The following is a 25361-nucleotide window of genomic DNA, read 5'->3' as shown; positions in this document are numbered from 1 at the left end:
TGAATGTTAAGTGCTTTATGAATGCATGAGGTGTGTGTGTACGAGGCAGTACAGCTGAGGAGAGGAGAGAGAAGGGTTGTCGTTCTCTAATAGCACCAGAACATGATTGATGACCTTTGATTGACTGATCTGATTGGTTGACTGAGTTTAAGCAGAGGACAACATGAAAGCCTTGCCTTGCTAAATCACTTTATTACCAGGGTCAACTCTGCGTGAACCCTAAATCACTGATCATCAGGGTCAACTCTGCTTGGACCCTAAATCACTGATCATCAGGGTCAACTCTGCTAGGACCCTAAATCACTGATCGCCAGGGTCAACTCTGCTTGGACCCTAAATCACTTTATTACCAGGGTCAACTCTGCTTGGACCCTAAATCACTGATCATCAGGGTCAACTCTGCTAGGACCCTAAATCACTGATCATCAGGGTCAACTATGCTAGGACCCTAAATCACTGATCACCAGGGTCAACTCTGCTTGGACCCTAAATCACTGATCGCCAGGGTCAACTCTGCTTGGAGCCTAAATCACTTTATCGCCAGGGTCAACTCTGCTTGAACCCTAAATCACTTTATTACCAGGGTCAACACTACTTGGACCCTAAATCACTTTATTACCAGGGTCAACACTACTTGGACCCTAAATCACTGATCACCAGGGTCAACTCTGCATCCAGGACCCATGAATCCACTTTCATGGTGCCCTCAGAACAGACAAGGGTGTGTGTGTGTGTGTGTGTGTGTGTGTGTGTGTGTGTGTGTGTGTGTGTGTGTGTGTGTGTGTGTGTGTGTGTGTGTGTGTGTGTGTGTGTGTGTGTGTGTGTGTGTGTGTGTGTTTATATCATCATGAGTGTGATTAATGGATTGATTGTGTGACATGCTGTGGAGACTGATTACACATCAGGTCCCTGGGAGAAAAACAAACACACTCTCTCTCTCTTTCTACACCCCTCCCTACCCCTCTCTCTCTCTCTTTCTACACCCCTCCCTACCCCCCTCTCTCTCTTTCTACACCCCTCCCTACCCCTCTGTCTCTCTTTCTACACCCCTCCCTACCCCTCTCTCTCTTTCTACACGCCTCCCTACCCCCCTCTCTCTCTTTCTACACCCCTCCCTACCCCTCTCTCTCTTTCTACACCCCTCCCTACCCCTCTCTCTCTTTCTACACCCCTCCCTACCCCTCTGTCTCTTTCTACACCCCTCCCTACCCCTCTCTCTCTTTCTACACCCCTCCCTACCCCTCTGTCTCTTTCTACACCCCTCCCTACCCCTGTTTCTCTCTTTCTACACCCCTCCCTACCCCTCTCTCTCTCTTTCTACACCCCTCCCTACCCCTCTCTCTCTCTTTCTACACCCCTCCCTACCCCTCTCTCTCTTTCTACACCCCTCCCTACCCCTCTCTCTCTCTTTCTACACCCCTCCCGACCCCTCTCTCTCTCTTTCTACACCCCTCCCTACCCCTCTCTCTCTTTCTACACCCCTCCCTACCCCTCTCTCTCTCTTTCTACACCCCTCCCTACCCCTCTCTCTCTCTCTTTCTACACCCCTCCCTACCCCTCTCTCTCTTTCTACACCCCTCCCTACCCCTCTGTCTCTTTCTACACCCCTCCCTACCCCTGTTTCTCTCTTTCTACACCCCTCCCTACCCCTCTCTCTCTCTTTCTACACCCCTCCCGACCCCTCTCTCTCTCTTTCTACACCCCTCCCTACCCTCTCTCTTTTTCTACACCCCTCCCTACCCCTCTCTCTCTCTTTCTACACCCCTCCCTACCCATCTCTCTCTCTTTCTACACCCCTCCCTCCCCCTCTCTCTCTTTCTACACCCCTCCCTACCCCTCTCTCTCCTTCTACACCCCTCCCTACCCCTCTCTCTCTCTTTCCACACCCCTCCCTACCCCTCTCTCTCTTTCTACACCCCTCCCTACCCCTGTTTCTCTCTCTACACCCCTCCCTACCCCTCTCTCTCTCTTTCTACACCCCTCCCTACCCCTCTCTCTCTTTCTACACCCCTCCCTACCCCTCTCTCTCTCTATCCACACTCCTTCATCTCCCCCTCTCTGTTCTGCAGCCCGAAAGGTCTACTCTCCCCCTTTCTCTCTCCCTACTGATCTTCTGTCACTCACTCCATCCCCAAGCAATTTTCTTCATCCATATTAAAAATTTCTGGCTTTTTTCCCCAAGTCGCTACCTCTGCTCCACTTCCACCACTCTACAAACTCTCTCTCTCCCTTTCACCCCCTCTCTCTCTCTCGTTTTCTCTCCCCCATTTCTCCCTCTCTCTCTCTCTGTCTCTCTCTCTCTCTCCCCCATCTCTCTCTCTCTCTCTCTCTCTCTCTCTCTCTCTCTCTCTCTCTCTCTCTCTCTCTCTCTCTCTCTCTCTCTCTCTCTCTCTCTCTCTCTCTCTCTCTCTCTCTCTCTCTCTCTCTCTCTCTCTCTCTCCCTCTCTCTCTCTCTCTCTCTCTCTCTCTCTCCTCTCTCTCTCTCTCACTCTCTCTCCCCCATCTCTCTCTCTCTCTCAATCTCTCTCTCTCTCCCTCCCCCATCTCTCTCTCTCTCTCTCTCTCTCTCCCTCCCTCCCCCATCTCTCCCTCTCTCTCTCTCTCATTATGGATGATGCTGTGTCTCTGCTGATTGGTGATTGACAGCATCCTCTAGCTTAGCGCCGCAGTGGCTCACACACACACACACACACACACACACACACACACACACACACACACACACACACACACACACACACACACACACACACACACACACACACACACACACACACACACATATATATATAATCTCCTTGCAGGGGTAATATCCAAACATCCTATAGGAGACTGTGTTAAGCTGATCAATAGTATTGATTGAGCTGATCTTGTCTCTCTGTAATCAACCACTAACTCTACATGAAATAACCTAGTTTATGTAGTAACCTAGCAACACTGTTAGGCCCTCACTGTGTGTGTGTGTGTGTGTGTGTGTGTGTGTGTGTGTGTGTGTGTGTGTGTGTGTGTGTGTGTGTGTGTGTGTGTGTGTGTGTGTGTGTGTGTGTGTGTGTGTGTGTGTGTGTGTGTGTGTGTGTGTGTGTGTGTGTGTGTGTGTGTGTGTGTGAGTGGCAGCATGCATGATTAACACTGAAGAACTATTATAGAACAGTCAGGGAAAACATCGGCTTTAAACTTCCCAACTTCCTGTCAGTGGATTGCCGTTTTCAAGGGATGTGAGTTCTGTGGATTTCATATCATATAGTAGCTCAGGGATGGACAGATCAGGTTTGCGTCCCAAATGACAATCTATTCCTTATATAGTGCACTACTTTACACCAGGGCCCTATGGCACCCTATTCCCTATATAGTGCACTACTTTAGACCAGAGCCCTATGGAACCATATTCCCCACATAGTGCACTACTTTAGACCAGAGCCCTATGGACACTAGTGCATCAGAAAAGGGGGCAGGGTGTCATTAAAGGGGGACGCATCTGGGGTTCCAGAAGTCTTCACTATATATTAGTAGGGAGAATGAGAGAGGAAAGGAGGATAGGAGAATACATGTGGTGGAGAGAGGATGAGAGGGGGGGAGAGAGGAGGAGAGGAGTAGGGGAGGAGAAAGGAGTAGAGGGGGAGGAGAGAGAATGAGAGAGGAACGGAGGATAGGAGAATACATGTGGAGGAGAGAGGATGAGAGGAGTAGGTGGGAGAGAGTATGAGAGGAGTAGGGGAGGAGGAGGAGAGAGGATGAGAGCAGGGAGGGGAGGAGAGAGGATGAGAGGGGAGGGGAGGAGAGAGGATGAGAGGAGTAGGGGAGGAGAGAGGAGGAGAGGAGAGGGAGGAGAGAGGATGAGAGGGGGAGGGGAGGAGAGAGGATGAGAGGAGTAGGGGGGGGAGAGGATGAGAGGGGGAGGAGAGAGGATGAGAGGAGAAGGGGAGGAGAGAGGAGGAGAGAAGTAGGGGGAGAGAGGAGGAGAGGTGGAGGAGAGAGGATGAGAGGGGGGAGAGAGGAGGAGAGGAGTAGGGGAGGAGAAAGGAGTAGAGGGGGAGGAGAGAGAATGAAAGAGGAAAGGAGGATAGGAGAATAAATGTGGAGGAGAGAGGATGAGAGGAGTAGGTGGGAGAGAGTATGAGAGGAGTAGGGGAGGAGAGGAGAGAGGATGAGAGCGGGTAGGGGAGGAGAGAGGATGAGGGGGGAGGGGAGGAGAGAGGATGAGAGGAGTAGGGGAGGAGAGAGGATGAGAGGAGTACGGGAGGAGAGAGGATGAGAGGGGGAGGGGAGGAGAGAGGATGAGAGGAGTAGGGAGGAGAGAGGATGAGAGGGGGAGGAGAGAGGATGAGAGGAGAAGGGGAGGAGAGAGGAGGAGAGAAGTAGGGGGAGAGAGGAGGAGAGGGGGAGGAGAGAGGATGAGAGGGGGGGAGAGAGGAGGAGAGGAGTAGGGGAGGAGAAAGGAGTAGAGGGGGAGGAGAGAGAATGAAGGAGGAATATGAGGATAGAGAGAATACATGTGGAGGAGAGAGGATGAGAGGAGTAGGTGGGAGAGAGTATGAGAGGAGTAGGGGAGGAGAGGAGAGAGGATGAGAGCGGGAGGGGAGGAGAGAGGATGAGGGGGGAGGGGAGGAGAGGGGATGAGAGGAGTAGGGGAGGAGAGAGGATGAGAGGAGTAGGGGAGGAGAGAGGATGAGAGGAGTACGGGAGGAGAGAGGATGAGAGGGGGAGGGGAGGAGAGAGGATGAGAGGAGTAGGGGGGAGAGAGGATGAGAGGGGGAGGAGAGAGGATGAGAGGAGAAGGGGAGGAGAGAGGAGGAGAGAAGTAGGGGGAGAGAGGAGGAGAGGGGGAGGAGAGAGGATGAGAGGGGGAGGAGAGGATGAGAGGAGAGAGGATGAGAGGGGGAGGAGAGATGATGAGAGGATGAGAGGAGTAGGGGAGGAGAGGGGATGAGAGCGGGAGGGGAGGAGAGAGGATGAGATGAGTAGGGGAGGAGAGAGGATGAGAGGGGAAAGGGAGGAGAGAGGATGAGAGGAGTAGGGGGGAGAGAGGATGAGAGGGGGAGGAGAGAATATTCTAGAATGTCATTGTATGTTGTAGCGTTAAGATTTCCCTTCACTGGAACTAAGGGACCTGAACCATGAAAAACAGTCCCAGACCATTATTCCTCCTCCACCAAACTTTACAGTTGGCACTATGCATTGGGGCAGGTAGCGTTCTCCTGGCATCCGCCAAATCCAGATTTGTCCGCCGACGCCTGTCCATCAGAGGACTACTACCACTACTACTACAACCACTACTACTACTACTACTACTACTACTACTACTACTACTACTACTACTACTATACTACTACTAATATACTACAACTACTACTACCACTACTACTACTACTACTACTACTACTATACTTCCACTGCTACTATACCACAATAATAATTCTACTACTATACTACCACTATACTACTACCACTACTACACCACTACTTCTACTACTATGCTACTACTACTACTACTACTACTATACTACTACTACTGCTACTATAATACTAATACTACTACGACTACTATAATACTACTACTACTGTAATTATACTTCTACTACTATAATACTACTATACTACTTCTACTACTACTATACTACTACTACTACTACTACTACTACTACTACCACTACTACTACAACCACTACTACTACTACTACTACAATACTAATTATACTACTATACTACTACTATTACTATACTACTACCATAATACTACTACACATACTATAATACTACTATACTACTACTACTGCTACTATAATACTAATACTACTACGACTACTATAATACTACTACTACTGTAATTATACTTCTACTACTATAATACTACTATACTACTTCTACTACTACTATACTACTACTACTGCTACTATAATACTAATACTACTACGACTACTATAATACTACTACTACTGTAATTATACTTCTACTACTATAATACTGTAATACTAGAGGGTTATTTTCTTGGTGGTTTTCTTCAGTTTTAATCTTTAATCTTCTCAGATGTTCTCCGGATAGTCAGCGATTAGGCAAGGTGTTTCTGTCACACATGTGTGTGTGTGTGTGTGTGCGTGTGTGTGGGTGTGTGTGTGGGTGTGTGTGTGTGGGGGTGTGTGTGTGTGTGTGTGTGTGTGTGTGTGTGTGTGTGTGTGTGTGTGTGTGTGTGTGTGTGTGTGTGTGTGTGTGTGTGTGTGTGTGTGTGTGTGTGTGTGTGTGTGTGTGTGTGTGTGTGTCTGTGTGTGTGTTACATCCCTCCATCTACACGCTCCTCTTTTCATACCTTCATTGGTAACCATTTAAGGAGGAGACAGCGTGAGTATTCAACCAAGGCTGAAACCACATCTCTCCCTCCCAGACAGAATGAGCAGCAGTATGGCTGAGACACCAGTGGGAGAAAAAAATACATTTGTGTTTTTTCACTTCCATTTTCTGCTCCGTTTTAGTATAATCATTGTGGCTGAGCTGAGCTGTTGTTATTCACAGTCCTGAGACTCTGTTGTGCTAGGGCTGTACGGGTGGTTGTACGGGTGGCTGTACGGGTGGCTGTACGGCTGTACGGGTGGCTGTCCGGGTGGCTGTACGGGTGGCTGTACGGGTGGCTGTCCGGGTGGCTGTACGGGTGGCTGTCCGGGTGGCTGTCCAGGTGGCTGTACGGGTGGCTGTCCGGGTGGCTGTACGGGTGGCTGTCCGGGTGGCTGTACGGGTGGCTGTCCGGGAGACTGTACGGGAGGCTGTCCAGGTGGCTGTACGGGTGGCTGTCCGGGTGGCTGTCCAGGTGGCTGTACGGGTGGCTGTCCGGGTGGCTGTCCAGGTGGCTGTACGGGTGGCTGTCCAGGTGGCTGTACGGGAGGCTGTCCGGGTGGCTGTACGGGTGGCTGTACGGGAGGCTGTATGGGAGGCTGTCCGGGTGGCTGTCCGGGTGGCTGTCCGGGTGGCTGTCCGGGTGGCTGTATGGGTGGCTGTCCGGGTTGCTGTATGGGTGGCTGTCCGGGTGGCTGTATGGGTGGCTGTATGGGTGGCTGTCCGGGTGGCTGTCCGGGTGGCTGTACGGGAGGCTGTACGGGTGGCTGTCCGGGTGGCTGTCCGGGTGGCTGTACGGGAGGCTGTACGGGTGGCTGTCTGGGTGGCTGTATGGGTGGCTGTATGGGAGGCTGTACGGGTGGCTGTCCGGGTGGCTGTATGGGTGGCTGTATGGGAGGCTGTACGGGTGGCTGTCCGGGTGGCTGTACGGGAGGCTGTATGGGTGGCTGTACGGGAGGCTGTACGTGTGGCTGTCCGGGTGGCTGTACGGGAGGCTGTACGGGAGGCTGTACGGGTGGCTGTAATGGTAAATGGTACCATTAATTGACCGTGGGCAAAAACGGTTCTGTGTGAGTCTGTTCACATTCTAATGTTTTATAATGAACTGACATATTGACTCTGTCCCAAAACCAATTTTCCCTGTAGCTAGTGTACTACTTGTGATGAGAACCATATGGGCCCTGGTCCAGAGTAGGGCACTGCATAGGGAACAGTGTGTACACTAGGATGCAGACACAGTGTGTTCATTCGTCCACTGTCTTCAATTCAGTGATGCCATAATAAAGCGTTCACAATTGCTCTCAATCTCCCTCTATCTCTTTTTCTCACACAGTAGCCCTCTCTGTCATTTATATTTCTGTCCATTGTCTCTCCGTATTGTCTGGCTGTGAATAGACGCCATTAAAAAAAAACGTTCAGCGAGAGGCGTTAGCATCGGAGGATTCTTTTCTCTGTCTGTTTATTGAATGGGTTCGCATCGGCAACTTCCTGCTGAGAGTCGATTTTTATTGGATATCCAACTTGACCTGATTGGCTGAACTATCCACTTCCTGGCCAGATGACGTTTGCATGACTTCCTGACCCTAACGGTGACCTCTGACCTTTAACCTCTGACTCATGGTTCAGATTACAATAACATAGAGACTCAGCTGTTGTGAAACTGGGTCAGGAGTGATCCACGACTCTCTCACACACACACACACACACACACACACACACACACACACACACACACACACACACACACACACACACACACACACACACACACACACACACACGTGATCCCTGATTCACAGTCACGATAACTAGGGTTAAAACATTAAGGTTAGGCACTCATTGAAAATGGTTACGGTAAAGGTTATGTTTTTTGTCCGTGACTGAAGACGCAGTATTCTGGTTTTATACCACCACCCCCGTCCACAATGCACTACCAAACACAAGTCTACTTGATGGTAATAGCTCTCACTGTTCGTAATAGCTCTCCAATTTTAACGTCAATCTTGAACGACCTGGCTGGATACAGACCACAATGTAAACACACACATGAGAGAGAGAGAGAGAGAGAGAGAGAGAGAGAGAGAGAGAGAGAGAGAGAGAGAGAGAGAGAGAGAGAGAGAGAGAGAGAGAGAGAGAGAGAGAGAGAGAGAGAGAGAGAGAGAGAGAGAGAGAGAGTCAGACATTTTACAGGAATATTGAAAGAAATAGGTCAACAGAGGAGAGGATAGAGGGAGAGACATGTGGAGAATGAGGGATGCTGTGACATTTACACAGAGAGAGAAAGGGAATGAGTGTGAGAGAGAAAAGGAGAGAGAGAGTAAGAAGAAAATGCTCCCTCTCTACTTTCGTTAAATTACTCTTCTACTTCTAATGTGTGTGTGTAAGTGTGTGTGTGTGTGTGTGTGTGTGTGTGTGTGTGTGTGTGTGTGTGTGTGTGTGTGTGTGTGTGTGTGTGTGTGTGTGTGTGTGTGTGTGTGTGTGTGTGTGTGTGTGTGTGTGTGTGTGTGTGTGTGTGTGTGTGTGTATGTGTGTGTGTGTGTGTGTGTGTGTGTGTGTGTGTGTGTGTGTGTTGGGTAGAGGTCCAGATCTCTAGATAGATGACATGTTGGAATTCACCTGCCAGGCAGAGCAGAGGTACAGTACCGGTCAAAAGTTTTAGAACACCTACTCATTCAAGAGTTTTTCTTTATTTTTACTATTTTCTACATTGTATATTCATAGTGACCACATCAAAACTATGAAATAACACATATCGAATCATGTAGTAACCAAGAAAGTGTTAAACAAATCTAAATATATATTTGAGATTCTTCAAAGTAGACACCCGTTGCCTTGATGACAGCTTTGCACACTCTTGGCATTCTCTCAACCAGCTTCACCTGGAATGCTTTTCCAACAGTCTTGAAGGAGTTCCCACATGGGCTGAGCACTTGTTGGCTGCTTTTCCTTCACTCTGCAGTCCAACTCATCCCAAACCATCTCAATTGGGTTGAGGTCAGGGGATTGTGGAGGCCAGGTTATCTGATGCAGCACTCCATCACTCTCCTTCTTGGTAAAATAGCCTTTACACAGCCTGGAGGTGTCCTGTCATTGTCCGGTCATTGTCCTGTCCTGTTGAAAACAAATGATAGTCCCACTAAGTCCAAACTAGATGGGGTGGTGTATCGTTGCAGAATGCTGTGGTAGCCATGCTGGTTAGGTGTGCCTTGAATTCTAAATAAATCACAGACAGTGTCACCAGCAAAGCTCTCCCACACCATCACACCTCCTCCTCCATGCTTCACGGTGGGAACCACACATGCGGAGATCATCCGTTCACCCACACCACGTCTCACAAAGACACGACAGTTGGAACCAAAAATCTCAAATTTGGACTAATCAAACAAGGACAGACTTCCACCTGTCTAATGTCCGTTGCTCGTGTTTCTTGGCCCAAGCAAGTCTCAAAATCAAAATCGAATCAAATTGATGGGGCCTACCAATCAGCTGCTTAGAATCCAGGAAGCCATTTCCTGAAATACACACCTACAAACACACAACACAGAAACTGGGAAACAACAACAATGGTGACTGACGTGAGTGCTACGGGTCTGGAGTTGGTCAGTGATGCATGCTCGCAGTACACATCCTGGAAATCTGTCTGTTAACCTGTTTAAATATCTTACTCACATCGGCTGCGGAGAGTGTGATCACACAGTCTTCCGGAACAGCTGGTGCTCTCATGCATGTTTCAGTGTTATTTGCCTCGTAGCGAGCATAGAAGTAGTTTAGCTCGTCTGGAAGGCTTGTGTCACTGAGCAGCTCTCGGCAGTGCTTCCCTTTGTAGTCTGTAATGGTTTGCAAGCTCTGCCACATCCGACGAGCGTCAGAGCCGGTGATCTTAGTCCTGTATTGGCGCTTTGCCTTTTTGATGGTTCGTCGGAGGGCATAGCGGAATTTCTTATCAGCTTCCAGGTTAGAGTCCAGCTCCTTGAAAGCAGCAGCTCTAGCCTTTAGCTCAGTGCGGATGTTGCCTGTAATCCATGGCTTCTGGTTTGGGTAGGTACGTACAGTGGCTTGCGAAAGTATTCAGCCCCCTTGGTATGTTTCCTATTTTATTGCTGTCCCTCTCCGGCCTCTAGGTCACCAGGCTGCTCGTTATGGCGCACACCTGTCACCATCATTACGTGCACCTACGCGTCAGACTCACCTGGACTCCATCACTTCCCTGATTACATTCCCTATATATGTCGCTCCCTTTGGTCCCTTCCCCAGGCGTCATTGTTTCTGTTTCAGTTTCATGTCTGTGTGCTGTTCGTGTTTCTTGTTTTGTAGCAGCTTTTCGGTAGCAGCAACATTATGTACAAAATAAGTTTAAAAAGTTACAAACAAAAAAACACAATTGGTAAAATGTCAGTCTTCTTCTCTGGCGCCATCTTAACCATCTTAATACAGGAAGTCACAATTTATAAGGCACACCTGTTAATTGAAATGCATTCCAGGTCACTACCTCATGAAGCTGGTTGAGAGAATGCAAAGAGTGTGCAAAGCTGTCATCAAGGCAAAGGGTGACTATTTGAATTTTTCTTTTGATGTTTTCAACACTTTTTTGGTTACTACATGATTCCATATGTGTTATTTCATAGTTGTGATGTCTTCACTATTATTCTACAATGTAGAAAATAGTTAAAAATAAATTAAGAAAAACCCTTGAATGAGTAGGTGTTCTAAAACTTTTGACCGGTACTGTAGTTTTATTGGTCATATGTACAAGGGATAGTGATGGTATACATCGTCCAACTAAATGCTTAGCTGCGTGTTCCTTCTCAACAATAAGAAATGATGTAAGAGAAGAATAGGAACATAAAGTAAATGGCTCAGTAGAATAGAATAAACATTTTAGCATCAGTATGAGACAGGAAGTCACAATTTATAGTCCAATATTTATTTATGATGCTCAATTTACTGTCTCCTCATAAACAAGGAAAGTAGGCATCACTAACACTCATACACACTCTCAAGGTAATGACGAGATACACACACACACACACACACACACACACACACACACACACACACACACACACACACACACACACACACACACACACACACACACACACACACACACACACACATACAAGTACACAAACACACACACACGAGCAGCCATATAGACACAACGTCAAGGAAGCATGCACAAACAGACACACAGTCAAGCAGACAAACACCACACCATACGGTACACACACACACACACACACACACACACACACACACACACACACACACACACACACACACACACACACACACACACACACACACACACACACACACACACACACACACACACACACACACACACACACATATTTGTTGATGAAACAGCTTCTGCACTCGTACCATCAGATAACACTCCTGCCTGTGAGCTGGCCACCTGGTGTCACGGCTACACCAATGACACGGCTTCTCCATACGGCTCCACTAATGACACGGCTGGATCTATGTGCTCTTCCAATGACACAGCTGGATTTCTGCTCACTTCCTGGGTAGTGACTCTCATTCAACCAATTAAGGCTGGACAGGCCACACTCTTTTTAATGATTATCTCAGTGCTTGTCCTCCATGCCTCTATACCTCTCTCTCTCTCTCTTTTTTTCTCTCCCTCCATGTCTCTTTCCCTCTCTCTCTTTCTCTCTCCCTCCATGTCTCTTTCCTTCTCTCTCTTTCTCTCTCCCTCCATTTCTCTCTCCCTCTCTCTCTTTCTCTCTCCCTCCATTTCTCTCTCTCACTTTCTCTCTCCCCCCACTTCTCTCTCCCCCCACCTCTCTCTCCCCTTGTCTCTCAACACACACAGTCAGACACTCATGTTCCCACATATGCAGACCTTTCTATACCTATACCTCTCTTTCTCTCTCTCTTTCTCCCTCCACATATGCAGACCTTTCTATACCTCTCTTTCTCTCTCTCTTTCTCCCTCCACATATGCAGACCTTAATGTGGGGAAAGCAGTAGATTGTATCCAAATTCTAGATTTTTTTAAATTTTCTTCCAGGTGTTAAATCACGATAAGACCTTTGTGAAATAGGTTTCCGATAGCTTGGAAAGATAACGTGGATATCACAAGTGTTATTTCTATTTAAAGGGGCATTTAGATTAAACCTCTGGGTAGAAAAATATATATTTCCCTCACCTCGTATGTCTTCACTCATATTAAGACAGTAGTAGAATACCTTATAAGGGCTTTAGAGGGTTTGATATGGGTTCGATATTGTGTGTTCTATTTTCCTCTGACCTCCTCTACCTCGCTCTCTCTCCCTCCCATTGTCTTCATTCATATTAAAACCCCCCCTAAGGATGATGTCCACGCCCCGTGAAAATCTATTTAGCATAATGACAAAATCCCCATAAAAAAATATGTAAGTTTAAGCTGATTTTTTAAAATGCATTTAAAACTTCTGAATCCACCACATCCACGTATGTCAGACTTCCCATCTGCTGTGAAAGGTGACAGAGCTAGAATGGTGTTTATCAGACCAGGAGACTTCCCATCTGCTGTGAAAGGTGACAGAGCTAGAATGGTGTTTATCAGACCAGGAGACTTCCCATCTGCTGTGAAAGGTGACAGAGCTAGAATGGTGTTAGTCAGACCATGAGACTTCCCATCTGCTGTGAAAGGTGACAGAGCTAGAATGGTGTTAGTCAGACCATGAGACTTCCCATCTGCTGTGAAAGGTGACAGAGCTAGAATGGTGTTAGTCAGACCATGAGACTTCCCATCTGCTGTGAAAGGTGACAGAGCTAGAATGGTGTTAGTCAGACCATGAGACTTCCCATCTGCTGTGAAAGGTGACAGAGCTAGAATGGTGTTTATCAGACCAGGAGACTTCCCATCTGAGGTGAAAGGTGACAGAGAGGTGTTTATCAGACCAGGAGACTTCCCATCTGCTGTGAAAGGTGACAGAGCTAGAATGGTGTTTATCAAACCAGGAGACTTCCCATCTGAGGTGAAAGGTGACAGAGAGGTGTTTATCAAACCATGAGACATTCCGAAAATCGGTCATCTCAGAAAATCGTCTGTAACGTCCAAATGGTTTGACCTAAAAACTGTACAACCCCACAAGTGTCTTGGGACTCGTCTGAAGTCGGTACAGCCTGATCTGCCGACCGTCTGTAGCTTCCCGAACAGTTTGTGCTAAAACACTTTCCCTCTGTGGGAAAGGTGAGACCCGTACGTGTCGGTTGTTTTTGCTCTAGGATGCCCACAGACCTCACAAGACTTGGCACCTGTTGAAAACATTTATGGACGTACAGTATATTAGGAGACTGTTTCGTGACAAAAAAATAAGGGGTTAAATACAGTGGCAAGAAAAAGTATGTGAACTCATTTGGAAATATCTGGTTTTCTGCATACATTTGAGGGCAAAGTCACAACAATAGACAAACATAGTGTGCTTGAACTAATAACACACACGTTATTGTATTTTTCTTGTCTATATTGAATACGTCATTTAAACATTCACAGTGCAGGTTGGAAAAAGTATGTGAACCCCGAGGCTAATGACTTCTCCAAAAGCTAATTGGAGTCAGGGGTCAACTAACCCGGAGTCGAGTCAATGAGACATGATTGGAAATGTTGGTTAGAGCTGCCCTGTCCCATAAAAGACACTCACAAAATGTGAGTTTGCTATTCACAAGAAGCATTGCCTGATGTGAACCATGCCTCGAAACAAAATAGATCTCAGAAGACCTAAGATTAAGAATTGTTGACTTGCATAAAGCTGGACAGGGTTACAAAAGAGTCTCTAAAAGTCAGTCCGCGGTAAGACAAATTGTCTATAAATGGAGAAATGTCAGCACTGTGTTTACTCTCCCTATGAGTGGCCGTCCTGCAAAGATCAAATCAAAACAAATGTATTTATAAAGCCCTTCGTACATCAGCTGATATCTCAAAGTGCTGTACAGAAACCCAGCCTAAAACCCCAAACAGCAAGCAATGCAGGTGTAGAAGCACGGTGGCTAGGAAAAACTCCCTAGAAAGGCAAGAACCTAGGAAGAAACCTAGAGAGGAACCAGGCTATGAGGGGTGGCCAGTCCTCTTCTGGCTGTGCCGGGTGGAGATTATAACAGAACATGGCCAAGATGTTCAAATGTTCATAGATGACCAGCATGGTCAAATAATAATAATCACAGTGGTTGTCGAGGGTGCAACAGGTCAGCACCTCAGGAGTAAATGTCAGTTGGCTTTTCATAGCCGATCATTAAGAGTATCTCTACCGCTCCTGCGGTCTCTAGAGAGTTGAAACAGCAGGTCTGGGACAGGTAGCACGTCCGGTGAACAGGTCAGGGTTCCATAGCCACAGAATGCTCTTGCAGTTTATGAAGATGACTGCGAGAGCACAGCGCAGAATGCTCAATGAGGTTAAGAAGAATCCTAGAGTGTCAGCTATAGACGTACAGAAATCTCTGGAAGATGCTAACATCTCTGTTGACGAGTCTACAATATGTAAAACACTAAACTTGAATGATGTTCATGTGAGGACACCACGGAAGAAGCCACTGCTGTCCAAAAAAAACATTGCTGCACGTCTAAGATTCGCAAAAGAGCACCTGGATGTTCCACAGCGCTACTGGCAAAATATTCTGTCGACAGATTAAACAAAAATGTAGTTGTTTGGAAGGACCACACAACACACTGTGTGGAGAAAAAAAGGCACAGCACACCAACATCAAAACCTCCTCCCAACTGTAAAGTATGGCGGAGGGAGCATCATGGTTTGGGGCTGCTGTGCTGCCTCAGGGCCTGGACAGCTTGCTATCAGCGACAGAAAAATGAATTCCCAAGTTATCCAAGATATTTTGCAGGAGAATGTAAGGCTCTCTGTCCGCCAACTGAAGCTCAACAGAAGCTAGAGGATGCAACAGGACAACAGAACAGAAGTAAATCAACAGAAGTAAATAAACAACAGAATGGCTTCCAAAGAATGCACTATAATTTTTTTTTTAAATAATTATAATCAAGACATGGCTGGAATAAATCATGTTTATCTCGACCAAATCTAAATGAAACCAGGTTTTCATCACTGTTGATGTTTATTGAACTGAATAAACTGGAAGGACACATTTTAACATACAGTATTTTATGGTAATAAAATAAATAAATGAGCCCCATTGAACACCAATTCTGTCACTCCCAGACCATAGAGAGCCCTTGGGGTTCTATATGCTGCAATAGGTCAGAGCTAGGGGGTGTTCTAGTCTTTCTATTTCTATGTTGCTGTATTTTGTATGGTTCCCAATTAGAGGCAGCTGATGTTCGTTTTCTCTAATTGGGGATCTAATTGGGGATCATACTTAAGTTGTCCTGGGGCTGGTTGCTGACGGGCTGGTCCTGGGGCTGGCTGCTGACGGGCTGGTCCTGGGGCTGGCTGCTGACAGGCTGGTCCTGGGGCTGACTCCTGACAGGCTGGTCCTGGGGCTGGCTGCTGACAGGCTGGTTCTGGGGCTGGCTGCTGACAGGCTGGTCCTGGGGCTGGCTGCTGACAGGCTGGTCCTGGGACTGGCTGCTGACAGGCTGGTCCTGGGGCTGGCTGCTGACAGGCTGGTCCTGGGACTGGCTGCTGACAGGCTGGTCCTGGGGCTGGCTGCTGACAGGCTGGTCCTGGGGCTGGCTGCTGACAGGCTGGTCCTGGGACTGGCTGCTGACAGGCTGGTCTTGGGGCTGGTCCTGAGGCTGGCTGCTGATGGGCTGGCTGCTGATGGGCTGGGGCTGGTTGCTGATGGGCTGGTCCTGGGGCTGGTCCTGGGGCTGGCTGCTGACGGGCTGGCTGCTGATGGGCTGGGGCTGGTTGCTGACGGGCTGGTCCTGGGGCTGGTCCTGGGGCTGGCTGCTGACGGGCTGGTCCTGGGGTTGGCTGCTGACGGGCTGGTCCTGGGGCTGGCTGAGAGTCAATCTCATCCTCTTCTTACAACTCATTGTTAGACTCCGAATTGACAGAGACATGATCCTCATATACAATTCTTGATTTTCCAAAGTGGAAGACGTTCCTTCCACACTAGCTTCTCTCTCTGCAGAGATCATTGTTGCCGTACTGATTGATTGTGGTGAGGAGACACACAGGCAAAGCTATTTATTTGTTGTTTCCCTCCCCCAATTAACACCTGGCTGTGGTAGTTGGGGGAAAATACATTATTTTTTTTTTACAATATATTGTAATAATGTATTGTAATGTATTGTAATAATGTATTGTAATAATGTATTGTAATAATGTATTGTATTGTAATAATGTATTGTAATAATGTATTGTAATAATGTAATGTAGTAATGTATTGTAGTAATGTATTGTAGTAATGTATTGTAATAATGTATTGTAGTAATGTCTTGTAATAATGTATTGTAGTAATGTATTGTAGTAATGTATTGTAATAATGTATTGTAATAATGTATTGTAATAATATATTGTAGTAATGTATTGTAATGCATTGTGCAGGTTCCCGCAAGACATTATGTAGTTTCACTAGCGGGAAAAGCGGGAGACAGGGAGACAGACAGGTAAGGAGACAGACAGGCAGGGAGACAGACAGGCAGACAGACAGACAGACAGGCAGACAAACAGGCAGGGAGACAGACAGGCAGGCAGACAGACAGACAGACAGGCAGGGAGACAGACAGACAGGGAGACAGACAGGCAGGGAGACAGACAGGCAGGGAGACAGACAGGCAGACAGACAGACAGACAGGCAGGGAGACAGACAGACAGACAGGCAGGGAGACAGGGATACAGACAGGCAGACAGGCATACAGACAGGCAGGCAGGGAGACAGACAGACAGACAGACACACAGGGAGACAGACAGACAGACGGACAGGCAAACAGACAGACAGGCAGGGAGACAGACAGGGAGACAGGCAGACAGGCAGACAGACAGACAGACAGACAGGCAGGGAGACAGACAGACAGACACGCAGGGAGACAGACAGACAGACAGGCAAACAGCCAGACAGGCAGGGAGACAGACAGGCAGACAGGGAGGCAGGGAGACAGACAGACAGGCAGGGAGACAGACAGACAGGCAGGGAGACAGACAGACAGGCAGGGAGGCAGATAGACAGACAGACAGGGAGACAGGCAGGCAGGGAGACAGGCAGGGAGACAGACACACAGGCAGTGAGACAGACAGACAGGGAGACAGACAGGCAGTCAGGGATACAGACAGACAGGCAGTCAGGGATACAGACAGACAGACAGGCAGGGAGACAGACAGACAGACAGGCAAACAGCCAGACAGGCAGGGAGACAGACAGGCAGACAGGGAGGCAGGGAGACAGACAGACAGGCAGGGAGACAGACAGACAGGCAGGGAGACAGACAGACAGGCAGGGAGGCAGATAGACAGACAGACAGGGAGACAGGCAGGCAGGGAGACAGGCAGGGAGACAGACAGACAGGCAGTGAGACAGACAGACAGGGAGACAGACAGGCAGTCAGGGATACAGACAGACAGGCAGTCAGGGATACAGACAGACAGACAGGCAGGGAGACAGACAGACAGACAGACAGACAGACAGACAGACAGACAGACAGACAGACAGACAGACAGACAGACAGACAGACAGACAGGCAGAGAGACAGACAGGCAGACAGACAGACAGACAGGCAGGGAGACACAGGCAGGGAGACAGGCAGGGAGACAGGCAGGGAGACAGGGAGACTGACAGACAGGTTATTGGTGCTAAGTTGAAACAGTAGGCCCAGGGAGGAGGAAGACAGAATAAAACCACACAGCAAACCTTTTTGTTTCCTGTTTACTTGTTTTCACCGACACACACACTTTTCCACACTTTTATTACTCTTGGGTCCAGCGGACCTGAACACCACATGTGTTATAAATGTGTTCTTTTGTATGTTCTTCACAGAAAATGAGCCAAGGTCAATGAGTCTCAGGTTGAAAAAGTAATTAGTTGTATCACTTTTCTTTGAGTAAACATTGAAAATGGGTCCCACAGACCCGAACACCACACGAGGGTAAAATGTGTTTGTTGTCATTCAATAAGCGATGAATCGTTTTCATGCACATTTTTTCAATTGAGAAATACTGCACCAAACATCTTAGTTAGATGTAAAATTGTGCCACTAAGATCTCCTCTGTAAAAACATTGAAATGAATGACAGATTATCATAGATGAATTCTGACTGTTTTGATGAAGTGTACACTGGCTACGGCGTCTCAAGATGGACAAACAGTACTATTGCCGCTTTTTTTGTCTCTTTTTTCAAGCGAAGGTCTTTTAAAAGGGAACACACTTGTTTGGTTCGCGTAGCCGAGTTTGTCTTGGTGCCAGGCGAACCGATGCATGCGGAAGGCTAGAGAGAGAGAGAGAGAGGGGAGTAGTAAGAAAGAGAGGGAGAGAGCGAGCGAGAGAGACAGAGGGAGGGGGGAAGGAGTAAGAAAGAGAGAGAGAGAGAGAGAGACAGAGAGAGGGAGAGAGACAGAGAGAGAGAGAGAGAGAGAGAGAGAGAGAGAGAGAGAGAGAGAGAGAGAGAGAGAGAGAGAGAGAGAGAGAGAGAGAGAGACAGAGAGAGAGAGAGAGAAAAAAAAAAAAAACTATACATACCTCGGCCTAAACATCAGCACCACAGGTAACTTCCACAAAGCTGTGAACGATCTGAGAGACAAGGCAAGAAGGGCCTTCTATGCCATCAAAAGGAACATAAATTTCAACATACCAATTAGGATCTGGCTAAAAATACTTGAATCAGTCATAGAGCCCATTGCCCTTTATGGTTGTGAGGTCTGGGGTCCGCTCACCAACCAAGATTTCACAAAATGGGACAAACACCAAATTGAGACTCTGCATGCAGAATTCTGCAAAAATATCCTCCGTGTACAACGTAGAACACCAAATAATGCATGCAGAGCAGAATTAGGCCGATACCCACTAATTATCAAAATCCAGAAAAGAGCCGTTAAATTCTACAACCACCTAAAAGGAAGCGATTCCCAAACCTTCCATAACAAAGCCATCACCTACAGAGAGATGAACCTGGAGAAGAGTCCCCTAAGCAAGCTGGTCCTAGGGCTCTGTTCACAAACACAAACACACCCCACAGAGCCCCAGGACAACAGCACAATTAGACCCAACCAAATCATGAGAAAACAAAAAGATAATTACTTGACACATTGGAAAGAATTAACAAAAAAACAGAGCAAACTAGAATGCTATTTGGCCCTAAACAGAGAGTACACAGTGGCAGAATACCTGACCACTGTGACTGACCCAAACTTAAGGAAAGCTTTGACTATGTACAGACTCAGTGAGCATAGCCTTGCTATTGAGAAAGGCCGCCGTAGGCAGACATGGCTCTCAAGAGAAGACAGGCTATGTGCACACTGCCCACAAAATGAGGTGGAAACTGAGCTGCACTTCCTAACCTCCTGCCCAATGTATGACCATATTAGAGAGACATATTTCCCTCAGATTACACAGATCCACAAAGAATTCGAAAACAAATCCAATTTTGATAAACTCCCTTATCTACTGGGTGAAATTCCACAGTGTGCCATCACAGCAGCAAGATTTGTGACCTGTTGCCACAAGAAAAGGGCAACCAGTGAAGAACAAACACCACTGTAAATACAACCCATATTTATGTTTATTTATTTTAACTTGTGTGCTTTAACCATTTGTACATTGTTACAACACTGCATATATATAATATGACATTTGTAATGTCTTTATTGTTTTGAAACTTCTGTATGTGTAATGTTTACTGTTCATTTTTATTGTTTATTTGACTTTTGTATATTACCTACCTCACTTGCTTTGGCAATGTTAACACATGTTTCCCATGCCAATAAAGCCCCTTGAATTGAATTGAATTGAATTGAATAGAGAGAGATATCAAAGAAGGTTCTTTGAGGTGTGATTTATCCTCACAGAATTGAATGAAGAGAGTATTTTTGGTCTTCCAGCTTATTACAGCTGGCGAGATACATTCTAACTGATGGAAATTATTTATCTTTGTTTGGGAAAATCTATAAAAATGTTATTTAGGAAAAGTGCATTTACTGTTCAACATGTTATCAACATCTGTTTCCCCTGGATGTTGAGCAATCTGTGTTTCTTTATTTTACTTCCTCTCAATTAATCTGGATTGAAATGATAACAAACTCCATCTCTCTCTCTCTCTGTCTCTCTCTCTCTCTCTCTCTCTCTCTCTCTCTCTCTTCTCTCTCTCTCTGTCTCTCTGTCTCTCTCTCTCTCTCTCTCTCTCTCTCTCTCTCTCTCTCTCTCTCTCTCTCTCTCTCTCTCTGTCTCTCTGTCTCTCTGTCTCTCTGTCTCTCTGTCTCTCTGTCTCTCTGTCTCTCTGTCTCTCTGTCTCTCTCTCTCTGTCTCTCTCTCTCTCTCTCTCTCTCTCTCTCTCTCTCTCAAATTCAAATTCAAATTCAAATTCAAATTCAAGCTGCTTTATTGGCATGAAAAACATTGTGTCAATATTGCCAAAGCAACAATGTATACAATATACATTGTAATACAATTAAAACAATGACAAATAATAATATAGAATGGCAGTAAATAATAATACAAAATTAAATATAAAAATAGTAACAATAAAATGGTAACAGTCAATAGTCGAATGTAATGTATGGTGTAATGCACCACTACCACCACCACCATCATTAAACTGCTATCATTACCATTACCACCCATACCATTACTATTTGGAATGATAAACAACAATAATAATACTAATAACAATAACAGTAATAACAATAACAGTCATAATAAGTAAGTTACTGCTTACTATGCAGATGTTATTATTCAGTGTCCCTCAGTCTATGGCAGGCAAATACATATTTGGCTGCAAGAGGAGCCATTGCTCCTTCGCCCATGAGTATTTTTAGTTTTTCCTCTGGGTTTAATAAGTTAAAATTTGGAATAAATGTAGTCATTTCTGTGAATAATGAATCTCTTGGTGAGGAATATTTATCACAGTAAAGGAGAAAGTGCATCTCTGTTTCTACCTCCCCTGTCGTGCAGTGACCACATACACGCTCCTCTTTGGGTAGCCATGTCTTTTTATGTCTGCCGGTTTCTATTGCCAATCGGTGGTCACTCAGCCTGTACTTGGTAAGGATCTGTCTCTGCTTCAAATCTCTGACAGAGTAGAGATATTCAGCCAATTCATATTCTCTGTTTAGGGTCAGATAGCAATTTAGTAGGCTTTGGGATTTTGTTTCGTTTTTCCAATGTTGTAAATATGAGTCCTTTGATTGGTTCATGATTTTGTTTATTGGAATTCTTTCTTTTGAAGCAGTGCTGGTGTCAGCTTGGTTGGTGAGGTCCAACACCAGCTGACTGAGAGGGCTCGTTTCTGGGCTCAGCTCTTGGGTTTGAAGTGCTTTAAATTGCAGACTCGAATTTGGACTTGAATTTAGATGTAACCAAAATTTTACTGATCTTTTCTGTATTTTCCTTATTACTGGAAAGCGGCCCAATTCTGCCCTACATGCATTAGTTGGTGTATTTCTCTGGACTTGTAGGATTTTCCGACAGAATTCTGCATGTAGGGTTTCAATTGGATGTTTGTCCCACATTTTAAAGTCCAGTTTATTGAGTGGCCCCCAAACCTCACTTCCGTAAAGAGCTATTGGTAGGATTACACTGTCAAATATTTTGGTCCAAATTCTAATTGGGATCTCTCTCTCTCTCTCTCTCTCTCTCTCTCTCTCTCTCTCTCTCTCTCTCTCTCTCTCTCTCTCTCTCTCTCTCTCTCTCTCTCTCTCTCTCTCTCTCTCACTCTCTCTCGCTGTCTCTCTCGCTGTCTCTCTCTCTCTCGCTGTCTCTCTCTCTCTCGCTGTCTCTCTCTCTGTCTCTCTCTGTCTCTCTCTCTCTCTCTCTCTCGCTCCCTCTGGCTCTCTCTCTCGCTCCCTCTGGCTCTCTCTGTCTCTCTCTCTGTCTCTCTCTCTCTCTCTCCCTCTCCTCCTTGCTAGGTGAGTCCGGCGCAGCCCTGTCGCGCCCACAGCGTCCCCTCTCGGCCCGGGTGGCCCACCATGCCCCCCCGGTCTCCTCCATGAAGGGGTATCACGTCAGCCGAAGCCTGTCCCAGCACTCTTCTGGCGGGGGGCACACACAATGTGACCCCGGCCCGGGCCCTGGCTCCGTCCGAGAGTATCACCGCCACCCCTCTGAACACTACGACCGAGCGGGGCACCCCTTCTACCCCCCCGGCGGTCCCCCAGAACCCCAAGGTCTGGAGCATCGCTCCCACGCCCACTCTGGAGGGGGGACGTTCCCCCGCTCCCACCCCAGCCAGCACCCCCCGACCCAGCAGTTGTACGACTCATGTGAGGATTGTCTGTCCACGGTAGGGGGTCACGGGGGTAAAATGCACCGCATGCCTCCTAACCTCCAGGATCAGTCACTTCCCTTCCACCCTGACGGGTTTCACACCCTGCAGTACCAGAGGAGGGCCAGCGGGGCGGAGCAGCGCAGCGAGAGCCCCTCCCGTATTCGCCACCTGGTTCACTCAGTCCAGAAACTCTTCGCCAAGTCCCACTCCCTCGAGGCGCCGTCGAAGAGGGAATACAACGGTACACGAGGAGGGGAACACCGAGAAAGAGGAGGAGGAGGGGAATACCGAGGAGGAGGAGGAGGAGGACCCAGGAGCGGTGGAGAGGAGGGTGGCGGCCACCAATCCCGCTCGGCGAGGCGCAGCAAGTCCCGCGAGCGCTCCAAGAGCGGGGATGGGCGCCACGAATCCTCCGGCCGGCGGCACAGGAGCCGAACTGCCGGGTGGTGGAGCTCCGACGACAACCTCGATAGTGACAGCAGCTTCTTGGTAACCGGGGGCAACACCAGGCCAGGTGGTCGAGGTGGCGGGCGAGGCGGGTACCCCACGGGCCACGAGAGTCTGGACGCTGCTATCCAGGAGCTGACCATGAAGAAACTGCCCAAGCAGGGGAGTGTACCACCAGGGCCCGGGCCGGGGGAGTGCATGGCCTGTACCACTCTGGCCCTGGCAGGGGGGGAGGGTGGCGGAGGGGGGGGAGGAGGAGGAGGAGGAGGAGGAGGAGGAGGAGTGGTAGGGTACCATGGAGGGCCAGGGCAACACTCTCTGAAGAGAAGCACATGGTCGGCCATGACGGTCAGCCAGGCTAGAGAGGTGTACCCATCGTCTGTCCGGGGAGGAGGAGGAGGAGAAGGAGGCTATGACAAGGCCTTGGTACCGCTGGAGAACAAACTGAAGGAGAGGACCTTTCACTACCTACAGGTAGGTGGGTGGGTGGGTAGGTGGGTGGGTGGGTGGGTGGGAGGGAGGGAGGGAGGGAAGGAGGGAAGGAGGGTAGGTGGATGGATGGGTGAGAGGGAGGGAGGGTGGATGGATGGGTGAGAGGGAGGGAGGGAGGGAGGGAGGGAGGGAGGGAGGGAGGGAGGGAGGGAGGGAGGGAGGGAGGGAGGGAGGGAGGGAGGGAGGGAGGGAGGGAGGGAGGGAGGGAGGGAGGTGTGTTTGCACCTGTAGCTTTCATCGTGAATAATGTCCGTTAAAATGTTGAAGATTACTTTGTGCAATACGCGTTTGCGTATTAGATTAGATGAGGGGAAATAGTTACCTTAAAGTGGCTTGTTTGTCCAAAGTGGCGTTTAAGTCCATGTTCCACGCCATGTGTAGGCAGTGTAGATCCAGCTTCCTGACTCTGGGAAAGATAGACACAGTCTCAAATGACCAAACGTCAAACGCCCTCTCCATATCTAACTCTTACAGAAGAGCTTTTCAGATATTTGAATATAGCGGGGGGGGGGATATTTTGGAGCCTCATTTCAAAATGGTGTCATGCTATTTTAACTGATATTATACCTATATATATATAAGAAACCAATCAAGCTTCTTTCACAATAATAACTTAGGCTACGTCCCTAATGGAACCCTATTCCCTATATAGTGCACTACTTTAGACCAGAGCCCTATGGAACCCTATTCCCTATATAGTGCTCTACTTTAGACCAGAGCCCTATGGAACCCTATTCCCTATATAGTGCACTACTTTAGACCAGAGCCCTATGGAACCATATTCCCTATATATAGTGCACTACTTTATACCAGAGCCCTATAGAACCCTATTCCCTATATATAGTGCACTACTTTATACCAGAGCCCTATGGAACCCTATTCCCTATATAGTGCACTACTTTAGACCAGAGCCCTATGGAACCATATTCCCTATATATAGTGCACTACTTTAGACCAGAGCCCTATGGAATCATATTCCCTATATATAGTGCACTACTTTATACCAGAGCCCTATAGAACCCTATTCCCTATATATAGTGCACTACTTTATACCAGAGCCCTATGGAACCATATTCCCTATATATAGTGCACTACTTTATACCAGAGCCCTATGGAACCCTATTCCCTATATAGTGCACTACTTTAGACCAGAGCCCTATAGAACCCTATTCCCTATATATAGTGCACTACTTTATACCAGAGCCCTATGGAACCCTATTCCCTATATAGTGCACTACTTTAGACCAGAGCCCTATGGAACCCTATTCCCTATATATATTGCACTACTTTAGACCAGAGCCCTATGGAACCCTATTCCCTATATAGTGCACTACTTTAGACCAGAGCCCTATGGAACCCTATTCCCTATATAGTGCATTAGTTTAGACCAGAGCCCTATGGAACCCTATTCCCTATATAGTGCACTACTTTAGACCAGAGCCCTATGGAACCCTATTCCCTGTATAGTACACTACTATAGACCAGAGCCCTATTCCCTATATAGTACACTACTATAGACCAGAGCCCTATTCCCTGTATAGTACACTACTATAGACCAGGGCCCTATTCCCTATATAGTACACTACTATAGACCAGAGCCCTATTCCCTATATAGTACACTACTATAGACCAGAGCCCTATTCCCTGTATAGTACACTACTATACACCAGAGCCCTTTTCCCTATATAGTACACTACTATAGACCAGGGCCCTATTCCCTATATAGTACACTACTATAGACCAGAGCCCTATTCCCTATATAGTA

At 47.5% G+C, this 25361-nt stretch overlaps 1 protein-coding gene across 1 annotated transcript in view; it reads left to right on the top strand.

Moving 5' to 3' along the window:
- The window catches only part of LOC139555338 (disks large-associated protein 3-like), a 293568-nt gene that overhangs the window by 222646 nt on the left and 45561 nt on the right, over nt 1–25361 (top strand). The window contains exon 4 of the mRNA XM_071369054.1: nt 22299–23578. Within this exon, the coding sequence (XP_071225155.1) occupies nt 22379–23578 (1200 nt within the window). The 5' untranslated portion in view covers nt 22299–22378. The remainder of the gene's footprint in view (nt 1–22298; nt 23579–25361) is intronic.

Source organism: Salvelinus alpinus, chromosome 26 (genome assembly GCF_045679555.1).
Source record: "Salvelinus alpinus chromosome 26, SLU_Salpinus.1, whole genome shotgun sequence".
In the NCBI taxonomy this organism is placed as follows: domain Eukaryota; kingdom Metazoa; phylum Chordata; class Actinopteri; order Salmoniformes; family Salmonidae; genus Salvelinus; species Salvelinus alpinus.
Note: the sequence above shows the minus strand (reverse complement) of the source record. Positions and strands in the feature narration are given on the sequence as shown.